Source organism: Fundulus heteroclitus, chromosome 12, assembly GCF_011125445.2.
Source record: "Fundulus heteroclitus isolate FHET01 chromosome 12, MU-UCD_Fhet_4.1, whole genome shotgun sequence".
NCBI classification, from domain to species: Eukaryota; Metazoa; Chordata; class Actinopteri; order Cyprinodontiformes; family Fundulidae; genus Fundulus; species Fundulus heteroclitus.
The window spans coordinates 48235803-48256516 of record NC_046372.1 but is presented as its reverse complement, the minus strand read 5'-3'; the positions used below and the strand labels follow the sequence as shown (position 1 = coordinate 48256516).

At 43.5% G+C, this 20714-nt stretch overlaps 1 protein-coding gene across 1 annotated transcript; it reads left to right on the top strand.

The window, feature by feature from the left end:
- The first annotated feature begins 1214 nt into the window (after positions 1 to 1214).
- dpp7 (dipeptidyl-peptidase 7) lies at positions 1215 to 19840 on the top strand. The gene is made up of 13 exons (XM_012856482.3): positions 1215 to 1383; positions 1694 to 1802; positions 1879 to 2018; positions 8709 to 8872; positions 10354 to 10489; positions 11678 to 11759; positions 11895 to 12061; positions 13149 to 13209; positions 13555 to 13673; positions 17690 to 17846; positions 18023 to 18087; positions 18161 to 18231; positions 18933 to 19840. The coding sequence occupies exons 1-13, from the start codon at positions 1300 to 1302 to the stop codon at positions 19069 to 19071; spliced, it is 1494 nt and encodes a 497-aa protein (XP_012711936.2). The 5' UTR covers positions 1215 to 1299; the 3' UTR covers positions 19072 to 19840.
- Positions 19841 to 20714: the final 874 nt, after the last annotated feature.

Below are 20714 nucleotides of genomic sequence, written 5' to 3'. Positions count from 1 at the left end.
CATATTATGAGAATTAAGGGGGAACATTTCCAGATTAATCACAGTTTGCAGAATTATTTCACTCCTGGAGTAATAGGGCCAGGTTAGATTATGTTCCATCCATTTTCCAAACCGCTTAATCCCTCATGGGGTCGGGGGGGGGGGGGGGGGGGGGGGGGGGGGGGGGGTGCTGGTGCCTATCTCCAGGCGTTCTCTAGGCGAGAGGCAGGGTACACCCTGGACAGGTCGCCAGTCTGTCGCAGGGCAACACAGACAGACAAACAGGACAAACAACCATTCACGCACACACTCACAACAGTCATGTTTTTGGTCTGTGGGAGGAAGCCGGAGTACCCAGAGAGAACCCACACATGCAAACTCCATGCAGAAGTGTACTTGAACCCAGGACCTTCTTGCTGCAAGGCAACAGCACTACCCACTGAGTCACTGTGCAGCCCGGTTAGATTATTTAAAATGTTTTATTCTTTAGGAGAATAAATTCAGGAGAATGAAGCTAAAGGGATACGAAAATAAACTTGTAATATTACAAAAAAAAAAATACTACGAATACAAAGTATATTCAGAGATTAAAGTCCCTCTGATACTGTTTAAGTGACTGAGTAACTGCAGATTTGCCACATTTAAGATGGCGGACGCTCTGACGCATCGCAGCATAGGCAGAACCCGCCCAATGACGCGTCTACTCTTATATTATGTCTATGTGCAGAGCCCTGAAATGAAGCGTTTATCTGATTCAGGTGGGTTGTACCTGATCTAAAATATGGATGATTACATGAACGTGTATAACTCTGCAGAACGTCCACAAACAGACATTACCACTCTGATAGTAAAAGATAGACATCAGATGTAATGTAGGCCCCATGCAGTAAACGGATAAAAAATGTGGTTCATAATAATTTTATGTAAAACGTGATTTAGGGGAGCATTTTTTAAAAATCACACGGAAAAACCTTTCTTAATCGCTTTATCTTTTTTAATGCCATTCAGTTTTAAAGACCTATTTTTATAATCATAAAAGCAAACGACTGTGAGTATTTGTACATATAGCTGATATACCGTTTTTCTATTCTCCTTTTTTCTATCAAATCCTTCCATAAATGTTTTACTGCCTCTGAATAGCATATCTGCCGAGCTTCACCAGAACGCACCGGAGGAGGAGGGGGAGGGGGAGATGGGGGGCATCAGCGCCATAGATCTCAAGTCACGTGACAGACGTCACGTCATGTGACAGCTAGGAGCGTTCCAGGGTGAAAGTTAAACTGAGCGCGGTGGGAGTTTTGGTAACTGTATCGTTGAAACATGAGCGCTGCATTGGTCCTCTTCACGGTGACCATAGCGGCGTTAGCTGACGCTCTCCATGGCCGCTCACACGCGTCCTTTCAGGTAAAGTTTCACATTGCTCTGTGCACCGTTTAAAACCTGTTCGGAAATCACAGTTCCGCCCCGTTTCACTCCGCCTGTAGAACTTGGTGTTTGCATCAGTGTTGTGCTAGAGCGGTGTTCACGGATGGATATGTAATGCGTTCTTTCTCTATTTGAATGTTTGCCATCATGCATGGATGATCGGTGTCAGCTCTCCTGGTATTTAAGGCCACATCTCAGCCAAACACTCGCCTGTGCGACTTTTTAAACAGAGTCATGCAATATTTTCCAAATAACGAACATTTGCTGTCCGTGTCATTGGTGCTCACAGGCGGGAAAGCCCCCCCAGTTCACCGAGAAGTACTTCACTCAGACCGTGGATCACTTCAACTTTAACAGCATGGACAACGGGACGTTCAGCCAGCGATATCTGATCACAGGTAGGGAGGTTTCTTTAACAAATGGAACAAAGCGAACAGTAAATGCTTTACGGGGATCTGTTCTTCTCTCCTCCAGACGAGTACTGGAAGAAAGGCTACGGTCCCATCTTCTTCTACACTGGGAATGAGGGCGATGTCTGGGGGTTTGCCCTGAACTCTGGCTTCATCCTAGAGATGGCAGCTCAGCAGCAGGCGCTGGTCATTTTTGCTGAACATGTAAGAGAATGCGGTCAAACAGAGTTATAACGAAGTTATAAGCAGCCAGGCTGAGGAGGTTTTGTGGTTCATGTGATGAGGAAAAAGGGGAAATCGATGTTTAAGTCCGACTCGGTTTGTCAGCTGATCTTTAGTCACCAGTGTCACCACAAGTATGCAAGACAGTTTGGCTCACACATGCAGACAGCTTACTGGGGAAAAAAAGCTGGTGGGCTGTAAAAGAACAATTATTGTAAACACCACATAAGCTTTCTTGCTTTTCAACATTTCAGTGACATTGATTATGATTAATCAAGGACATGTTGCAATATATTGTTCATTCATTTAGGAGGCGGTTAAGAAGGTAATTAGTTTAAAGGTATACTATGCAACCGGCGTTGATTTTCCAGCTAGGCTCCCCCCAGAGGGCGAAAGTAAAAGTGCACTGTCATAAAGATGCTCAGCTGTTCTGGTTTCTCCGTCAAGCCAGGCGCGGTTGTTTTGAGCTTAGCAGACAGGCAAACGCAAGGAATACAAAAGTCTAAAAAACGGCAGTACAAACAATGACTAACACAGTGAAAGTATGAACATGCAGTGTTTCCCCTAGGAATTTGCTTACCGGCGGAGCGGGGGGAGACGAGCTTTGCGCCAATGACCGGCTGAGCGGAGCGGGGGGAGACAAGCTTTGCGCGCATATCGAGTTCGTTTATTATTATTATTATTATTTTTTTTTTGGAATGTGGCGAGGCCGTAGCCTGAGAGAAACCCTACAATGTTACTTACAATCACATCAGCAGAAACGCGAGGTCCGCGTCAGCCTTGCAGCCTTCTTTTTCTTTTAGCTCTCGCCATTCGGAAAAAGCTTGCTCGATGTTCACCCGTGTACGACTCCTCTCTCTGTCCAGAGCCCTCTTCCTCTTTCTTGCCTGCTCCGACATGGGCTTTTGCTGTTTTCTTGCTGGTTCCGCCATGATAACTGCACAAATATCGCCACTGCGCTAGGAACGAGCATGCCTTTCACTGGGGGCGTGTAGCAGTTCTCGCCGTAAAGCAAGACCGACTCTCGCGATCTTGCACGAGACTTCTGAGCCTGTGGGTGCGGGCCGAGGGCTCCTGCAATAGCGTACCGCGCACGTGACGTCACCATCTCAAGAGCAACGCCCCTTTTGCCGCTTAGGTAGGGCATACAGGTAGAGAACGCCCGTAGCAACCAGCTATTACACACGCAACAGAAACAGCAATATGACCGACTTTGCAGCCATTAAACTTTCCCAAGACGATGTCCCAGGCGCACGGTTTACTGGTCGCACTGTCAAAGAACACACCAATCTTCAGCTGAAACGATGGCTTGAGTGTCGAGGGCTTAAAAAGACCGGAAAACGGGCCGAGTTGATCGAACGGTAAGCTTTGGGTTTTTTTCCTGTGCGGCGTTCATGGCGTCGTTTGTCTTATTTGAAATGTTTTTGAGTAAGCTATCCTGGTAGCAGGGTATCATGTTAGCGCCTGCTACCATGATAGCCTATATGCTATCATGGTAGCAGGCGCTTCATTATTAACATGTCGGCCACCAAAATACTCTTACCTGTTCACTACTTGATGTCGCTGGAATTGGGTCAGGATGTTCTTCGGTTGGGCCCTTTCCTCCGACAAAATGCTTGCTACATATGTACGTGAATTTGGTAACTTTTTCCGGGTTGAACTGTTGTGTAGGCCGACCGCACCGGTGTACCCAGCGCACACATTTCTCCTTGGCAGTCTTGAAGAAAACATCCTTCATATGCGGCCGATCAGCGTACCTCGAGTCGCTGTTGCACGTTCCATAGCAACAATGTTTAAAAACCATGGTCTTAGATTTGGAAAAAGCAGTCGTTTTACCGAGTAAAACCAAGGGTAACGCACGGCGGACTATGCAAGTTTGCCCTACTGCGTACCACGTGATGTGACGTCATTGTGACGTTACGTTTCTAAAAATAGCTCGCTCTCGGTATGCTATTGCAAGTACGGTATTTCCCCCACAGACCACCAGGGCGGCCGAGTAAACCTTTGTTCAACCTGAAATGACTCATTTAATCATCCAAAACGGTATGGAACACATTAATTAACTGAAGAATGTTGCATAGTATGCCTTTAACTTAACTATTTTGATTACATTATTTCAGTGTGGACAAAAATGCCATTATCAGAAATGATTGACACAAATCCCGGTGACACAGTATTATTTTCCTACCGCATACAGTAATCAGGATGGTAATTAGATAAGAGGTCTGGAAGTCCTCATAATACAGATTAGAAAAAGCCTTTCTGTCCTACCATCATGAATGTAAACGTAGAGTTTACAGTAAGTTAGGACTTAATTTGGACTACAGCTGGGGACAGAGCACATTTTTGCTGGATTTCACCCCTGATTACCGGTCAGGAGATTTCTGGGTCAGTCTGCACTGGTTGTGTTCACTCTCCGAAGCAAGTTGGAAGAAACATCTGCTGGTGTGTGAGGGAGAGCGGCCCGACCTGTCCTCAGTCTCAGGCATTTTCTCAGTCCAATCTGGATGTAGTTGGTCACCGACCCAACTAAAAATGCCTGTTGCTGACACAACTGGTGGACAAAACATCAGCCGTGAGATGTTTCTTTTCAAAAAAAAATTCTTGAAAACATTGTTTGGAACGGTGCTACATTACAAACAAAAATGCAGACATCAGTGGGCATAATGCCAGCTATCTGTTAATTAATAAAATCACGTAATGATTAATGAAAGAGGGAATAAACACACAAAACACATGAATATTTAAGACCAAAATACAGTAAATAATAGTCTTAATGAATAAACCTAATGATTCACATATTGAACATGAAGGTAAAATGCTCTCTCAAGCTGAAAAGTTTCAGTTAGATGTAAAATAAAGTGCTTAAGTTGGGATTTAATTTAAAGAATTGATATTTCATAATAAAATATTTTCCAATTAGCCTCCAGTTATTTATTATAAAGTTGTTCATGATGGCAGTAATAACATGGATATTGTGTATCAGCGCCACTTGCTGGTGTGCTTGTTTACCCTTTAAACTGTTGCCCTCTGGAGTTTGATGCTTTCATTGGGGTTTGGTTGGTTTCATACACCCTGTAGTGTGGTCCCTCTGCAGGTTTAGTTCATAACCCTCAGTCTTTTTGGCATAAAACAAAAACGGTCTGATGGTGTGAGCATCTAACTTTGCCTGCAAGATGAATTCTCACAGTATTTGTGCAAACACACGGGAATCCATCTTGCACCGCTCTGGCTTCAACGGTTTGTGTCTGAACCAAAAACGGTTCGGGCCAATCATGTATCAGTATTGAGGTTTCACTGTGGGACATACCAGTATAAGAAAGCAAGAGCCGCTGAGCCCACAGCTGAACCAACATGGCAGCGCAGGAGGACACACGCGTACCTGCTGCCATCACATCCGTTTTGTTAGAATCCACAATTTCATCTTTGATTGTAGAACAGCAAGAAACGCCTTGACTATTCAATTCAATTCAGTTTTATTTATATAGCGCCAAATCATGAAACATGTCATCTCAAGGCACTTTACAAAATCAAGTTCAATCATATACAGATTGGGTCAGATAATACAGATTGGTCAAAAATGTCCTATATAAGGAAACCAGTTGATTGCATCAAAGTCCCGACAAGCAGCATTCAATCCTGGAGAAGCGCAGAGCCACAGGGAGAGTCGTCTGCATTGTACATGGCTTTACAGCAATCCCTCATACTGAGCAAGCATGAAGCGACAGTGGGAAGAAAAACTCCCCATTAACGGGAAGGAAAACCTCCAGCAGAACCGGGCTCAGTATGAACGGTCATCCGCCTCGACCGACTGGGGGTTACAGAAGACAGAGCAAAGACACAACAAGAGAGACAAAAAAAGCACAGAAGCACACATTGATCCAGTAATCTGTTCTACATTAGATGGTAGTAGTGTGTGATCCGTCTTCTCTGGATGATGTCACAGTTAACAGAACGCCAGACCAGGTGTACCTACTATGAAGATAAAAGAGAGAGAACAGAAAGTTAAAGCAGAAATGACAACACATAATGCATAATTGAAGAACAGTAGAACTCTATAGAGTGAGAAAATTAGATCCTGATGTCCTCCAGTAACCTAAGCCTATAGCAGCAAAACTACAAAGGCAGCCCAGACTAACATGAGCCACTCCAGGCATAAGCTTTGTCAAAAAGGAAAGTTTTAAGATTAGTCTTAAAAGTCGACAGGGTGTCTGCCCCACGGACCAAAACTGGGAGTTGGTTCCACAGCAGAGGAGCCTGATAGCTAAAGGATCTGCCTCCCATTCTACTTTTAGAGACTCTAGGAACCACCAGCAGACCTGCAGTCTGAGAGCGAAGTGCTCTGTTAGGAACATACGGGGTAATCAGAGCTCTGATATATGATGACTAGCTTTCCTTCTTGTGGTTTATCACGCTTACGTTTTAATTAGATACCGTGATTGGCTAAAACCAACCATTGGTAGGTGGGCACTAGGTGTCGCTTCACCCAGTCGGCTTCACCGGGTTGACCCCCCCCCCCATCTTCAAAAAAACAAATGCAACAAGTTTTTTTATAGCCATATTAAAAGTGGCATGTTGAATCATGCTTAAATGACCAGAACACACATATCAAAAAAAATAAAAAAAAATTGCAGTTACAATAACACAACCATCATAACAAAGGTTATGGAAATAAAATTAGAACATAATTTGAATTAAATTGCAATAAAGTTACACACAACATCCATTTTCAGGTGCATCAGTGACTCGGCGAGAGAAAGAAAGAGACGCTCAGATCGCGCAAACCTCCACAGAGAACCTGAAACGTCTCTGAAGCAGAGACCATCCAGGTGGATTCATGGACTAATCTCTGATCGTCTACCTGTGCGTGTGTGTTCTCACTTTATTTAGTTAATGTACCAGCTTCTAAATCTGAGTCTGACTCCCAATTTATGCCGCAAAATAGAAACATGAACATAGAGCTGAGGTGTGTTGCTCACCTCAGCTCCCCACAGCCCCCACCACCGGTTGCCAGTTTCCCTGTTCAGGTCTGAATACGCACTAAAACTGCATCTTTAAAATGAACTGCACCTGTCTGAATCACAATGAAAAGTATTACAGACCTGTGCGTGAACATAGTGAAAAAAACGCATCTACCACCAACTTTCCCACCTGCAGCAGCGGTGTGGGCGCATCATGCGCATCGGTGTTTGTAGCCATTCAGAGTCACAGCACCATGAGCAGTGCTGTTTGTAGGTGCTGCACAATCGATAGAGACTGAGTCACTTAATTTAATCTTGTAAATAAAACTTTAGGCCCGAAATAAAATTCCCTCTACTGACGTAAGTGACGTGAAGTGAGGCGAAAGAAAGAGACATTTTGTTAGTCCCGCTCATTTTCTTCTGTTGCCTCCGATTCCTCTCTTTTTTGGTTCTTCTCCTCCTTCATCACTTACTTTGACCTAAGATGTCTCACCTGCATGACAGTTTCCCTGATTTCAGCCAATTGCGCATTTTTTCAAGAATGATTGAAGCAGAGACCACAGGCCATGTGCGCATATACAGCACAATGCGTATATTTTATCTTAAAATGAAGCGTAGAGGATTTCTTTTAAATAAATTTTCGTGTGAATCTTGTAACGTTCGTTATGACACCCAAGCACCACACCGAGGTTTTGCTGCTAACACTTTATTTTAGGACGAACAGAACGGGACAGCTTTCACCCCGCCAGTCCCTAGAAACACCACTCCTCCCCATGGAAGCCACACATTTCTTCCTGTATAACCCCAAAACAACCTAACTTAAAGAAACAGTAAGTGTGCAGCAGCACTTAGCAATAAAGTCTAATATGGATCGTTACTATACACTTTTATCTATTTATCTTGCGCACCCCATAATGGCAGCACCACACTTTGGGAATCCCTGGCTTAGAGGGTTCTACTGAAACTCCCTTCTTTCCCCAAACGGATTCAAATGAAACAGTACCAGATTGATAATGTGTAGAACTAGAGTGCTACATGTTATCAATCTAGCTGGCCAGGATAGTGAACATCAAGTCTTTGTGTAAATCTGTGAAGAACATAAGAGTGGTGTTGTGTGTTCCCAGCTTCACTTCGAGCTTTTCAGCAGCAAATGCTGTCGATGGATTTGGTGTACAAAATACAAAATGTTGAAAAGGATGTCATGACCATTGATAAGGATGATAGATAATCTATGATGCTCTGGGCCAGTTTCTCTTCTGAAGGCCATAGAAATCTTGTTGGCGTGAATAGCATAATTGGCTCTTATTAAATACTATTTACATTTACACAGTCTGGTGACTCTGGTAATTGGGTCGTCACTGCCTCCTCAAACAGGACAATGTTCCAAAACATTAGATCAAATCAACTCAGAAATTGTTTACCAGAAACAAAATCAGTCCTCTTCCATAGCCAGGTTTCAGTCTTAAATCTTGTAGTAAACGTGTGAGCTGAGCCAAAGAGAAGAGAAAATATGGAAGATCTCTGGATGATTTCGAGAGATTGTCCAAAGAGAAATAGTCTAAATGTAATTCTTAGTATTGTCCTAAGTGAATTTTTGGTAATGCCCGTTATTTCTAAGCTTAAGATTGTTGTTGTTGTTGTTCTTTTCTGAAAAAATGCCCTCTCCTATTAAAAAAATGCTCTCACACTCATTCCCTCATCATTTTTTCAGAGGTACTATGGCCGATCTCTGCCCTTTGGCAAAGAGTCCTTCAACATCCCTCAGGTGGGCCTGCTCACAGTGGAACAGGCCCTCGCTGACTACGCCATCATGATCAGTGAGCTGAAAGAGCAGCTGGCAGCCACAGACTGTCCTGTTATTGTGTTTGGTGGCAGGTAAGAAATACACTGCAGGTGGCAAACTAAAGCCCTCTAGTGCCTTGCATGGTTTAGGAGTGTCTCTGGTCCAATATGAATTCATGGCTAAATTACCTCCTCAGCATGCCATTGACTTCTGAGGAGACCAGGTAAAGAACCATCCCTTTGAATCAGGGGTGTTCAAACATTCAGGACACGGGCACGTGTCAGCTGGAGTTGCCCCCACTGACCTACAGGAATGTTGTCTGCTCACTGATGTGATAAGCTTCACATGGGACTGATCCATAAGCAGGAGATCTGGAAACTGACTCTCACTTCAAAGGAATGAGAAACGGAACAAAATAGTATTAAGACTTCTGCCAAGAAGTCTTAGCTCCTCTTCCATGAACTTTCATGGGGTCAACGGTAAGAACACTATCATGGGAAGGAAAGGAGGTATAGACTGCTGTGCCGATTTTGGACAGCCTTTAACTCTGTCGTCATTACGTGACATGGATGATTGTAGTCAAATCCGGGTTTACAGCCTTCCAAAAAAGAAGGCTCTCTGCTCTCCAGACATTTTTGGCAATTTCCATGAGGGCGCTGTGCTTACACGTCATGTCACACAAAGGATTGTGGGACTCCTTGTAGCTCCTTAAAGCCAGTAAGGGACAATGCAAGGTTCCTATGCTAAAGGAGCTATGTGAGGAAGCATACAGGCTCCTTTTCCTACCTCCTTCCTTACTGACTGCACTAGTCAGCACCTATTGAAGACCACTGTTGCGTTTCCACTTTGGCCGAAGAGCTATCACATAAAATATGTTTTTGGAGGCAGCCTTGACTCCAGAGTGGAAAGAGGTGGAATAATCTGTCTACAAATTTTGTTTTCCCAGACAGAGTGGCAAGAAGAAAAATTATGTTCCATTTTCAGTTTGCCTCAACCCATGTAAGGGACACAGCAAATATCTGGAAGAAGGTGCTCTGATTGCATGAGATCAAAACTGACCATTTTGCCCTACATGCAAAACACTAGGTGGAAAATTTAATAGGGATGCACAAGATATCGGCATTAACACCAGAACCAATGTTAATCATTCCTTTTGAATGATTAACATTCAAAAAGATTCAATTCATCAAATTGAAGTCATCTCAAGGCACTGTACAAAGTCAATTCAATCAAATCACCCATACAGATTGATCAAACAAACTATATAAGGAAACGAAGCAGATTGACTTAAAATTACCAACTGCTTATCACCCTAAACACTCCATCTCTGCTGCGACATGACACTCGCTATCCAGTCGGACACACCTGCAACTATTTTGCAGTAGATTGGACAAGAATTTAATTGTAGTGGTGTCTAAAGGACTTGCAGAAAAGTCTTAACTTCTTGGGTGGGAGGGTGTTATTGAAATACATGCTACATTTTACAGTGACTGAATGTGGATAGGTTTAAAGGTTGCAAATTTTTACAAAGCACCGTAGTTTAATCTTTTTCCTGTGATCTCTGTTCTTGCAGTTATGGTGGGATGTTGTCCGTCTATATGAGAATCAAGTATCCCAACATTGTGGCAGGCGCCCTGGCAGCCAGTGCCCCCATTTTGTCGACTGCTGGTCTCGGAGACCCCAGGCAGTTTTTCAGAGATGTTACAGCTGTAAGTCACCGCATGAGCTCCCTTTTATGAACAAAGAACTTGATACGAAGATTCTTTGCACTGCTTTGGATGCGATCAAACTATTGAGCAGCTTTGTCAATGTCCAGCTGCAGTTTGCTCTTATTGGCACTAATTCAGAGGGTTGCAATTCATCTTCGTTACATAGCACCTAGTAGCACTGTTTTACCGAGGCCAGTTTACTGCTATCCAGATTAAGTGATTAAGAAGTTTCTTTTTTAAAGAGTCAGGTCCAGAGATGATAACTTTTGTCTTGTCAGCATTTAAAAGCAGAAACTCTAAAGTCATCCAGGTTTAATGTCATCAAGACATGCCTGTAGTCTATTGGATTCATCAGGATTTATGGATAAATATAACAGAGTATCATCAGCTTAACAGTAGAAACTAATCCCGTGCTGTCTGACAGCAGGATTCCTCTCTGCTTTTGTAATTTGAGAAGCATACCTTTTATCTGGATGTGTGTGTGTGGTTAGATTAGGCTGACTGACAGACATATACATAACTGCAATAAATTATGTTGTATTATATTTTTTAATGTTTCTTTAAAGGAGCCAATAAGCGAAATTTTATTATTTTGAGCAGAACTAAAAAACTGTTTTGTGAAGAACTAAAGGTGGACTATGGTATGACGTCACACTGCATCTGTCTGTGTTGTTCTCCAGTCATTTATTTACATAGACGGGACGGCCACATTTGTGAATTTTTGCCACCTGGGGTGTAGCCCCTCGCTGCCCTAAAATTGTGTTGTTGTTTTTTGCCCAATACACAAATACACGTCAAAGCAGTGCAGCGTTGGCGCTACATGGCAGAGCCCCAGCAGAAATAAATGTTCTCTTTCTAAAAGCATTATAAAGTTATGAGTTACTTACTTCTTCACTTGAAATGTTCCTCTGAAAGGTGATGCTGTTTTGCTGTGAATTTATCCTTTACAAGTATGCGCATAGGAGGCGACGGTGAGAAGCAAAAGGAAGGGTCAGGTTGCAGCTAGAGCAAAGGTAGAGGCGCAGCTTGTCACACATGTTGTTTTGGTCTACAGACAGTGCTCAACCACTACCTAGTAGTGAAATATCACTTATTGCTCCTTTTAAAGAGGTTGTTCTCCAGGAACTGAACATCCATGTATGGTAAACTAGGATCTGTGCCTATAATCTGTGTTTTTATTCTTCACAGGATTTTGAAAAGATCAGCCCTGAATGCAGAGATGCTGTGAGAGGAGCTTTCCATCAGTTAAAACAATTAGCTGAACGCCAAGGTAAAGCTCTGTCATAGAAAATTTGTGTAAGATCATAGGTTTTCGTGTATTGGGCAAAAATCCACAATTAGTGGTTTCATTTGTGGGGAAAATGCCATTATTTGGACTAAGGAAGTGTGGTTCTGCTGCTGCCAGATTACAGTCGCATCCAGTCAGAAGTTGCTCTCTGTAAGGCTCCATCGTCTCCTCGCGACATCCATCAGCTCTATGGGCTGCTGAGGAACGCCTTCACCCTGTTGGCCATGCTGGACTATCCTTACAGCACTCACTTCATAGGCCACATGCCTGCCAACCCCGTCAAGGTAAGGTGTACAGGGAGAACATAATGCTTTTATAAGGGGGACCAGACTCAACAAGGACAAAAAATGTTTGATGTAGAAAAGAATTCAATTTAATTCTTCCAAAAATAGTAAACAAAACAAAGATTTAATGTAAGAATAAATCAAAGGATAAATAACAAATTTGGGCCCAATTTAACTGAGGTCAACTGAACTCTTACTCAACACAAACAAAACTGACCTACAAAGAACAAAAGGCTGCTTAAATAGGGATGGAGTAACCTAAGTCTACCACATGAGGGAGGCACGACATAACAAAAGAACAAATAAATCCAAAATTAACTTAAGCATTCTATCAAACAAATAAAGCAAAACTAACTTTTACTTAGCAGAAACAATAATAAGTGAATATTTAAGTGACAAAATTAACTAATTAAAAACAACTTGAAACAAGTCTCCCCCGTCAGTCTTTCAAAAAACAAATGGTATGCTCCAGGTTTCCTCCTCCAGCTGGTTTGTATCAGCAGCACCTCAAACAAAAAAACAAGTGTAAATAAACCATTCAGACAGACATTAACTAAAGTGTGCAGCCATAAAGAAAATACCCGTCTAAATGAAATAACTAACTTAAACATATAAACTGTAATATAATATAAAGAAAGAAAAAATACTAACACGATGTGGTGATGGGAGGATCATCCACCACAGAGGGGGAAATGCCTAATCTTGTTCTGAAAGCTGAAGTGAAACATGGCATGCAAATACAATGCGGAGCAAAGGCTGTGGAACTTAAGCAGCTACTCTGTTTTCTTTACCATTCCCTCATAATGTGCATGTGGCCCTTTAGAATGTGGATTGGGTTTTACAAAAACACATTGGGTTTGGCAAATTTTAAACAATGAGTTTATTTTTTTCGAATGCAACAGTAGCATGTTCATAATATATTCATTAGTCTGAATTGCTATTTCCAGACACAAACAGAGGAAGGATTTCCAGCGTCATTGATCTTTGAAATGGTTTCTCCTAGTGTCTAAAACAGAATTTCTTTTCCTGTCTAAAACAGAATTTCTTTTCCTGTGAGCTGGTGTGAAGCTATGACTTTCCTTTTCAGGTGGCTTGTGGAATCATGCTGAGTGGATCGGATCTGCTGGCTAACCTTAGAGACACCGCAGGTCCGGTAACACACATCAGCTCTTGACTGGACAGTTGTGTGTGCAAACATTTACTGTTAAATGGGTTCTTGTGGGTTAAGGAATGTGTTGACAGAAGTGGCTACACAGCAGCTAGACCCGTTATCCAGAAGATAGATTTCGGCATCAGAAACAGGACTCCACACTTTGGTTGTGTTTGTGCTCTGAGAGAGGAGGGGCGAAGCATACCCGACCCACCTGAACTCGGCTTTTTATTAACCACACCACGTGACAAAACCAATTCATACATTACTTCCTTTTACAAATTTGTGAAATAAAAACATAAATCAGAGCATAAACCTTAACAGGATGCATTCTAATCTGCAGGGATCGTGTACAACTCGACCGGGGTGCTGACTTGTTTTGACCTGTACAACCTCTATCTGGAGTGTGCTGATCCCACTGGATGTGGACTGGGATTTGACAGCCTGGCCTGGGACTACCAGGTACTGCAGAGTCCACTGACACGGCAGCGCACCATTACGTCCAATCTGGGGCTGATGGTAAATAATAGGTGTGGAACTAAGTGCTTCAATCTTGAGCAGTTCGGTGTGGCATAGGGCAGTGTGAATTGATTCAGGGACAGGTAAGTTTATTTCCATAGTCAAATGTCATCTCAAGTCACTTTATAAAACAAGAAATCCAGTAAATGTCGTAAATATATATTTGACTGTACCGATCCGTTGTGGTGAAGAGAGAGCTGAGCCAAAAGGCGAAGCTCTCGATTTACCAGTTGATCTACGTTCCTACCCTCATCTATGGTCACGAGCTTTGGGTCGTGACCGAAAGAACGAGATCCTGGATACAAGTGACCGAAATGAGTTTTCTCTGTAGTGTGTCTGGGCTCTCCCTTAAGCCGGGCGTACACTGTACGAGTTTTTCAGTCGTGGTACTTATATACATCTCAAACTGTGCGACGGAACCGCGGGGTTTAAAAAGTTCACCGCTCATGATCTGTGCGGCGCGACGCTCGGACGAGACCGGACTGCTCACACTGTACGTCGTGTCCCCTCTGGGACCGCTCGCTGTGGGGACAGAGGCAGGCGAGCGACGGTAGGTGACAGGGACCCAGAGCAGGGGTTCGAGCCCAGCTCTGGCGAAGCCCGCAGGAGGCACCGGGCGTCGGGGGAACGGAGGGGAGAGAGAGGAGAGAAGAGACGCATCGGCGGCTGCGCGGCACGGCAGGTCGCCTGGCCCGCAACCCCCCCCCCCCCTCAGCAAGCGGAGGAGTGCCGAAACAGGCGGCCAGCACGTTGCGCGGACCGCGGAGGAGTGCCGAAACGCGCGGACCGCGTTTGAGTGCCGAAACAGGCGGCCAGCGCATTGCGGACCGCGGAGGAGTGCCGAAACAGGCAGCCAGCGCGTTGCGCGGACCGGACGGCTCGCCCACCCCAACACCGGCCGGAGGTTGCTTCAGGGACGCCCGCTTCCCTCCCTCCGCTGGCGGGGACGGAGAGGAGGGGAGGGCGCCCCCTCGTAGCTCTGCTTGAACAGCAGGATGCGCTCACGAAAACCTCACGACAGCCGACTGAATTTCAAACATGTTTGATTTTCACGATCGTCCGATTCCTGATCGGGAGGTAGTCGTGAGAAGCCAGTCCCCCCTCCTCCCCACCTCTACGATCAAGCTGAAATTCGGCCCGATTCAAAAAATGCTCGCACGACTGAAGAATCGGCCCGAAAAGGGGAAAAACTCGTACAGTGTACGCCCGGCTTTAGAGATAGGATGAGGAGCTCAGTCATCTGGAGAGGACTCAGAGTAGAGCCGCTGCTCCTCCACGTCGAGAGGAGCCAGTTGAGGTGGCTTGGGCATCTGGTTAGGATGCCTCCTGGACGCCTCCCTGGTGAGGTGTTCCGGGCACGTCCCACCGGGAGGAGGCCCAGGGGAAGACCCAGGACACGCTGGAGGGACTATGTTTCTCGGCTGGCCTGGGAACGCCTTGGGATTCCTCCTGAGGAGCTGGCCCAAGCGGCTGGGGAGAGGGACGTCTGGGCCTCCCTACTGAAGCTGTACCCCCGCGACCCCGACCCCGGATAAGCAGAAGACGACGGACGAACAGATATATTTAACTCAATCCAATCACACACAGATTTTAATTTATTTGCATTAATTCAAGTTGGATCCCAGATGTAAAATTATGCACTGATGTCCAGTGAGTGACTAGTAACCTGTACGACCTGGAGTGGTGAAACTTTAGCTAACAAACAGGATGTCTGAAAAAGTAAAACATTTATGTAAAGAAATTGGTTCCTATGAATTCTGGAATAGTATGATAATTATTATTGGAAAAGTATGTAAAAAATTAGGGTTGAAAATGTGTTTTTTTTTTTTTTTTTTTTTAAAGTCCAACTTGAAATTTTGTTTTTATGATTTATTAATGGGCAAAAACAGGATTTAAAACTCTGGAATTCTATCTGTGGAATAACACGGAACTTTGATCTTTAAACAACATATAGGAACCACGTGTATAGCTACGTTATGTCACATTTATTTAAAATGCATGTCAGTAGCTCACTCTGGTTGCATACAAAGTTTTTATGAAAGATTATCATGTCCTGCTGATGTATTAGTTGTTATTTTGGGGTGTTATGCTTTGTTTTCGCTCAATTTGTTAGTAAACAGAAGTACGACACTGCGTCTGTGCAGCAGGGAATAAAACAAGTAAGCGGCTAACGGCTATTAGCATCTCCCTGCGAAACAATGCAGGGATAATAGTAACAGCAATGCTGTTCTTAGCCTCTACAGTCTTAAGTACAAACAACATTATAAATAGATCGATTGATTGATTGGTTCTTACCGTGATGCTGTGTCCCCTTTTTCGTTTATAGCTCGTTAATGACTCATTTCTTATTTCAGAGGGTCAGGCTCAGTCTGCCATTATCTAGTAATCATTTATTAGTTGACATGTGGCTTTCTGATAGTACTACGATATTGCCGCTAGATGGCGCCACGTCTGTTTATATCTGCTCATAGCGCCCGGTGCTGGGTTCTATTTAGGCTCAAAAACACTATCTGGATGGATGATTGGTGTAGCATTGTGTTATCATGATAAAATGGTTTTTGGTCGTTTTTTATAAGCATATAACGTGGCTATATACCTTTAAATGAAAACCCTGGTGAAAACAATGTTTAAAATCCTTACTGACAAAAACAAAATGCAATTCTTTGTTCTAGTAACATCCACAATGAGGAGATGGGGAAGTTCTAAAGCAGCATGACATTCAGAGCACTGTGCAGAAATCACTTTGCGTCAACACCTGCTGTGGGCCCTTGCCATGCCTTGTTTTTACTAAGCAATCAGATTTCTCTGGCCCGTACCAGTTTTAAGTCAGTTGCTAGGTGCCAGCTGAGGCCACCCACCTGGGGCTCGCACGACTGTGTCCCGGACCGGAATTGCAGCTGGGAAGAACCACTAGAAAGGCCAGACATGCCTCCAGACTAGCCGTTGACCCGTCTTCCACCGGGTGTTGGACAGCGCCCCATGAAAACCCATGCCCACATGGGGTTTGCGAGGCGGGCCGAGTTCCGTGCTTCCAGCTGTGGAGGGGAGAGTGTGATGGGGCAACTGCTCCCCAGCCACGGTACAATTACGATCCCAGGCCCATTTCACACCCCAGCCAGACCGACCCATCCCTTGGAGCCAATCTTTATCCCGAAGTTACATATCTGACTTGCTCACTCCTCTTCACCTCTTTGATACAACACGCCAGAGGCTGTTCACCTTGGACACCTGCTGTGGATATGGGTACGGTCTGGTGCGAGATTCACACCTTCTCCTCTGGATTTTCAAAGGCCAGCGAGAGTGCACTTGATGCCACCAGAACCGCAATGCTGTGCAGTTACCTTCACAAAGAAAAGAGTACTTCTCCTCGGGGCTCCCACCAGCTTCTGTTCAACTGCTGTTCATATGAAACCCTTCTCCACTTCAGCCTTCATAGTTTTTGTATTTGCTACTACTACCAAGATCTGCACCTGCGGCGGCTCCACCTGGGCTCAGGCCATGGGCTTCCATGCCCACAGTGGCAGCCCTCCTACTCACCACGACCTAGTGAAGAGTATGGACACCTGTATTTTAGTGTGGTCAGAACAGCCCAGTGGTCCCACATAGACCACAATTTCTGTTTTCCAATGAGAACAGAAAAGGGCAGATTAGTCTGGTCCGTTTGAGGGATTGCTGCTAAGTCATCGACACAGTGCAGACGACTGTCCACTGTGACAAGCTCATCTAGAAGTAAATGCTGCTTGTCAAAGACTCAATGCAATCTGCTGGGCTTTCATAGATGGAAAACTTTTTAATCAATCTGTCTTTATGATCTGATTTAATTGACTTGGTCAAGTGCCTTGAGATAACGTGTTGTGGTGCTATATAACTGCTATATAACTAAACTGAATTGAAATCTTTAATTGAAATCTTTAACTGATCTTTTAAAATACTCACTTCCTGCTTGTGTGCACCTGCAGGCATGCACAGAGGTTGAGCTGTGTTATGAGAGTAACAATGTGACAGACATGTTCCCCCCCATGGCCTTCACCGAGAAGGACCGGGAGGTCTACTGCTCCAAGCGCTGGGCTGTGGTTCCAAGACCAGGCTGGCTCAAAGTCCAGTTCTGGGGTGACGGTAAGTTTCAAACACTCCTGGCTCTTCAGCAATGACAAAATGAGTGAAAAGGCAGAGTTTCATCTTGCTTTAAGTTTTTGTATTTGGTTTTAAAAAGTGTGTGTGTGTGTGTGTGTGTGTGTGTGTGTGGGTGGGGGTGCATTGCCACGTCTTTTAATGGACTCTTTGTGTTCCAGCCCTCTCTACAGCGAGCAACATTATTTTCTCCAACGGGGATCTGGACCCATGGGCCAATGGAGGGGTGAGTGTCTAACTCAAACAGGAAACCTCAACTGAACTGTCACATCAGAATTAACAAGTTTTCTGACGTTCAGGTGCGTAAGTCCCTGAGCTCATCGCTGGTGGCGCTCAACATTTCTGGAGGGGCTCATCATCTGGACCTGAGGTACAGCATGCTGTTGGGTCCTCAATTATTTCTGGTTTTATGTTGTTTAATTGCAGTGTTGTATAGTAACAAAGTATAAATACTTCACTACTGTACTTAAGTATATTTTGGAGTACTTTATACTTTCCTCGAGTATAATTTTTTTTGATAACTTTCACTTTTACTTCACTATATTTTCGAACTTAATTGCATACTTTTACTCCAATACATTTTCAATGTTTGGTTTAGTTACTCGTTACTACAAAAAAAAAAAAAAAAAAAGAGAATTTGTATAGCAATGACCTTACTTGAAGAAGAAAAACTGAAAGCTTACAAAAAGGTTGTATTTTCTGTCTAAACTTGGTCTAAATGTCTCCTGCACTTGGTTGTTTATATTATTTTAAGTGAATTTGACCTTCAAAGTTTACCAAAATGTAAAAAATGTCATTCAAACTGCATTTGCTTTGTTTTACTTTTTACTTTTCATTACATTACTTGAGTACATCTATTTTTACAGTAATTTTCATACTTAAGTACAAGACATTTCAGATACTTTAAGACTTTAACTCAAGTAACACTTCAGTCAGTGACTTGGACTTTTACCAAAGTCATATTTTGGAGAGGTACCTATACTTTTACTTGACTCTGAGATTTCAGCACTTTATACAACACTGTTTAATTGTCCAACCAGAAATCAAATGAATTTTTTTTCTGTCCTGCAGAGGATCTAATGAGGCTGATCCAGAGTCAGTCATCAGTGCCAGAAAGACTGAAGCAGAGCTCATTGCACAGTGGGTGAAGATGGAAAGGACTAAGACTAGATTACGAAAATCAGACACACAGCAGAAGGGCTTCATCTGACAAATTCTCAGTTGTCTTAAGAATTTAAAAGATTACAAAATCAAAGCCCATTTAAAGCTCCCCGTCTTGTATAATCTTGCATTTTCCCCTTTATTTCTTTTTAATGAAATGATAAAAGGAAATGATTGTGTCACTGTGCAGCCTGACTGGCAGCACTGTGAGCATTGCCTGCCTCCTTCTTTCCCAGTGCAGCCCTGATTAGGATCACCTGTCAGGCTGCAATTAACTATGGACTGGCTCCACCTCCTCACACCACTATATAACTCACCTCAGTTTGTTCCTCGTCGCCGGCTCATCTTCAGTCAATTCAACACCAAGCCTTTCAAGTCCTGTTCGCTTCAGTCCCCTTCATCTCCAAGCCTGTCAAGTCCAGTTCTCGTCCGTCACGTCTTTCTTCTTGTCTGCTAAGATAAGTACCTGTTATGCTGCACTGCTGGATTTTTGCTCCTTCGTCTTCGTTGTCCGCAGTCCTGGTTCCATAGCAGCCCAGCGCCTCCGGATTCCTCTCTACTGCCCTGTGGGATTTACTGCAGCATCTGAGACCAAGGAACTCTGGGAAGCTCAGTTTTGGATTAACTGTTGACCCAGCGTCCAAGGAACTCACTTAATGCTGCACCACGGGGTTTTCAGCAGTCTGTCCTCCAGATCCTGTCAGTCATCTCCGGTCCGTTCCAGTCAGACAGCTCCTGCACACTTCATCTCCCGTCTTGTAACCGTCTCTGGTTTTTGTCATCTACAACCCACAACTTGCAATAAACTCTCACAAGCAGCTCTTTGTGTGCGTGCTCTGTCTGGGTTCATCTAGATAAATCATGACATTTTGATTTCTGGTCTGATTCTACGTCAAGACTTTCAGCTGCTTCCATCCACTGTTTTAATACGGCAGATTTACTGCTGTCCAAACTGTCATGCCGTTATAAGAATAGTGTAACTGTCCCACAGAGGAAGTGAAGATGAGCCAGCTGATAATTATATTTAATTTGCTGTTATGACATTGCCTTACCTTAAACTGGACATTTTAGACAGCCAACCAAAATACCAAGAACGTGTGTTTAAACTTTTGAGGCCTTGCAATGAATTTTATTTTGGGGTGTCAGAGTATAAGGTTAAATACAAATAAATACAAACCAGTTTTTAACTAAATGATTGGCACACAATTACTTCCCCAATAAAATCTCTATCAATATTTTATTCAAGAATAAAGAAACTCCAGCATGTGTGACATAAAAAGCTTATGCTTGGAAAGTTTTCAAAGGGAAAAAAAAAAGACAACTCTTTCAAAACAAAAATAATGAACCACAAACTAATTACCAAATACAGAATAACCAACATTTATGACCTTTGTTTGGGGATAATTATAGAAGTGCAACTCAACAATTTGAATATTGTGTAAAAGAGCAACATTTTATGCCAGTCATTTCAGAAAGTGAAAGTTATATTATAGAAATTCATACCACAGTAAAATATTTGAAGCTTTTCTTGTACATTTCATGCTTATGGATTTCAGGTAAAGAAAACCCAAAATTCAGTGTCTCAGAAAGTTAGAAAATCATAGTAGACCAATGAAAAAAGGATTTCCATGCTGTCAGTACTTAGGTGGACCTCCCACATGAATTACTGCATCACTGCTCCGTGGCATAGAG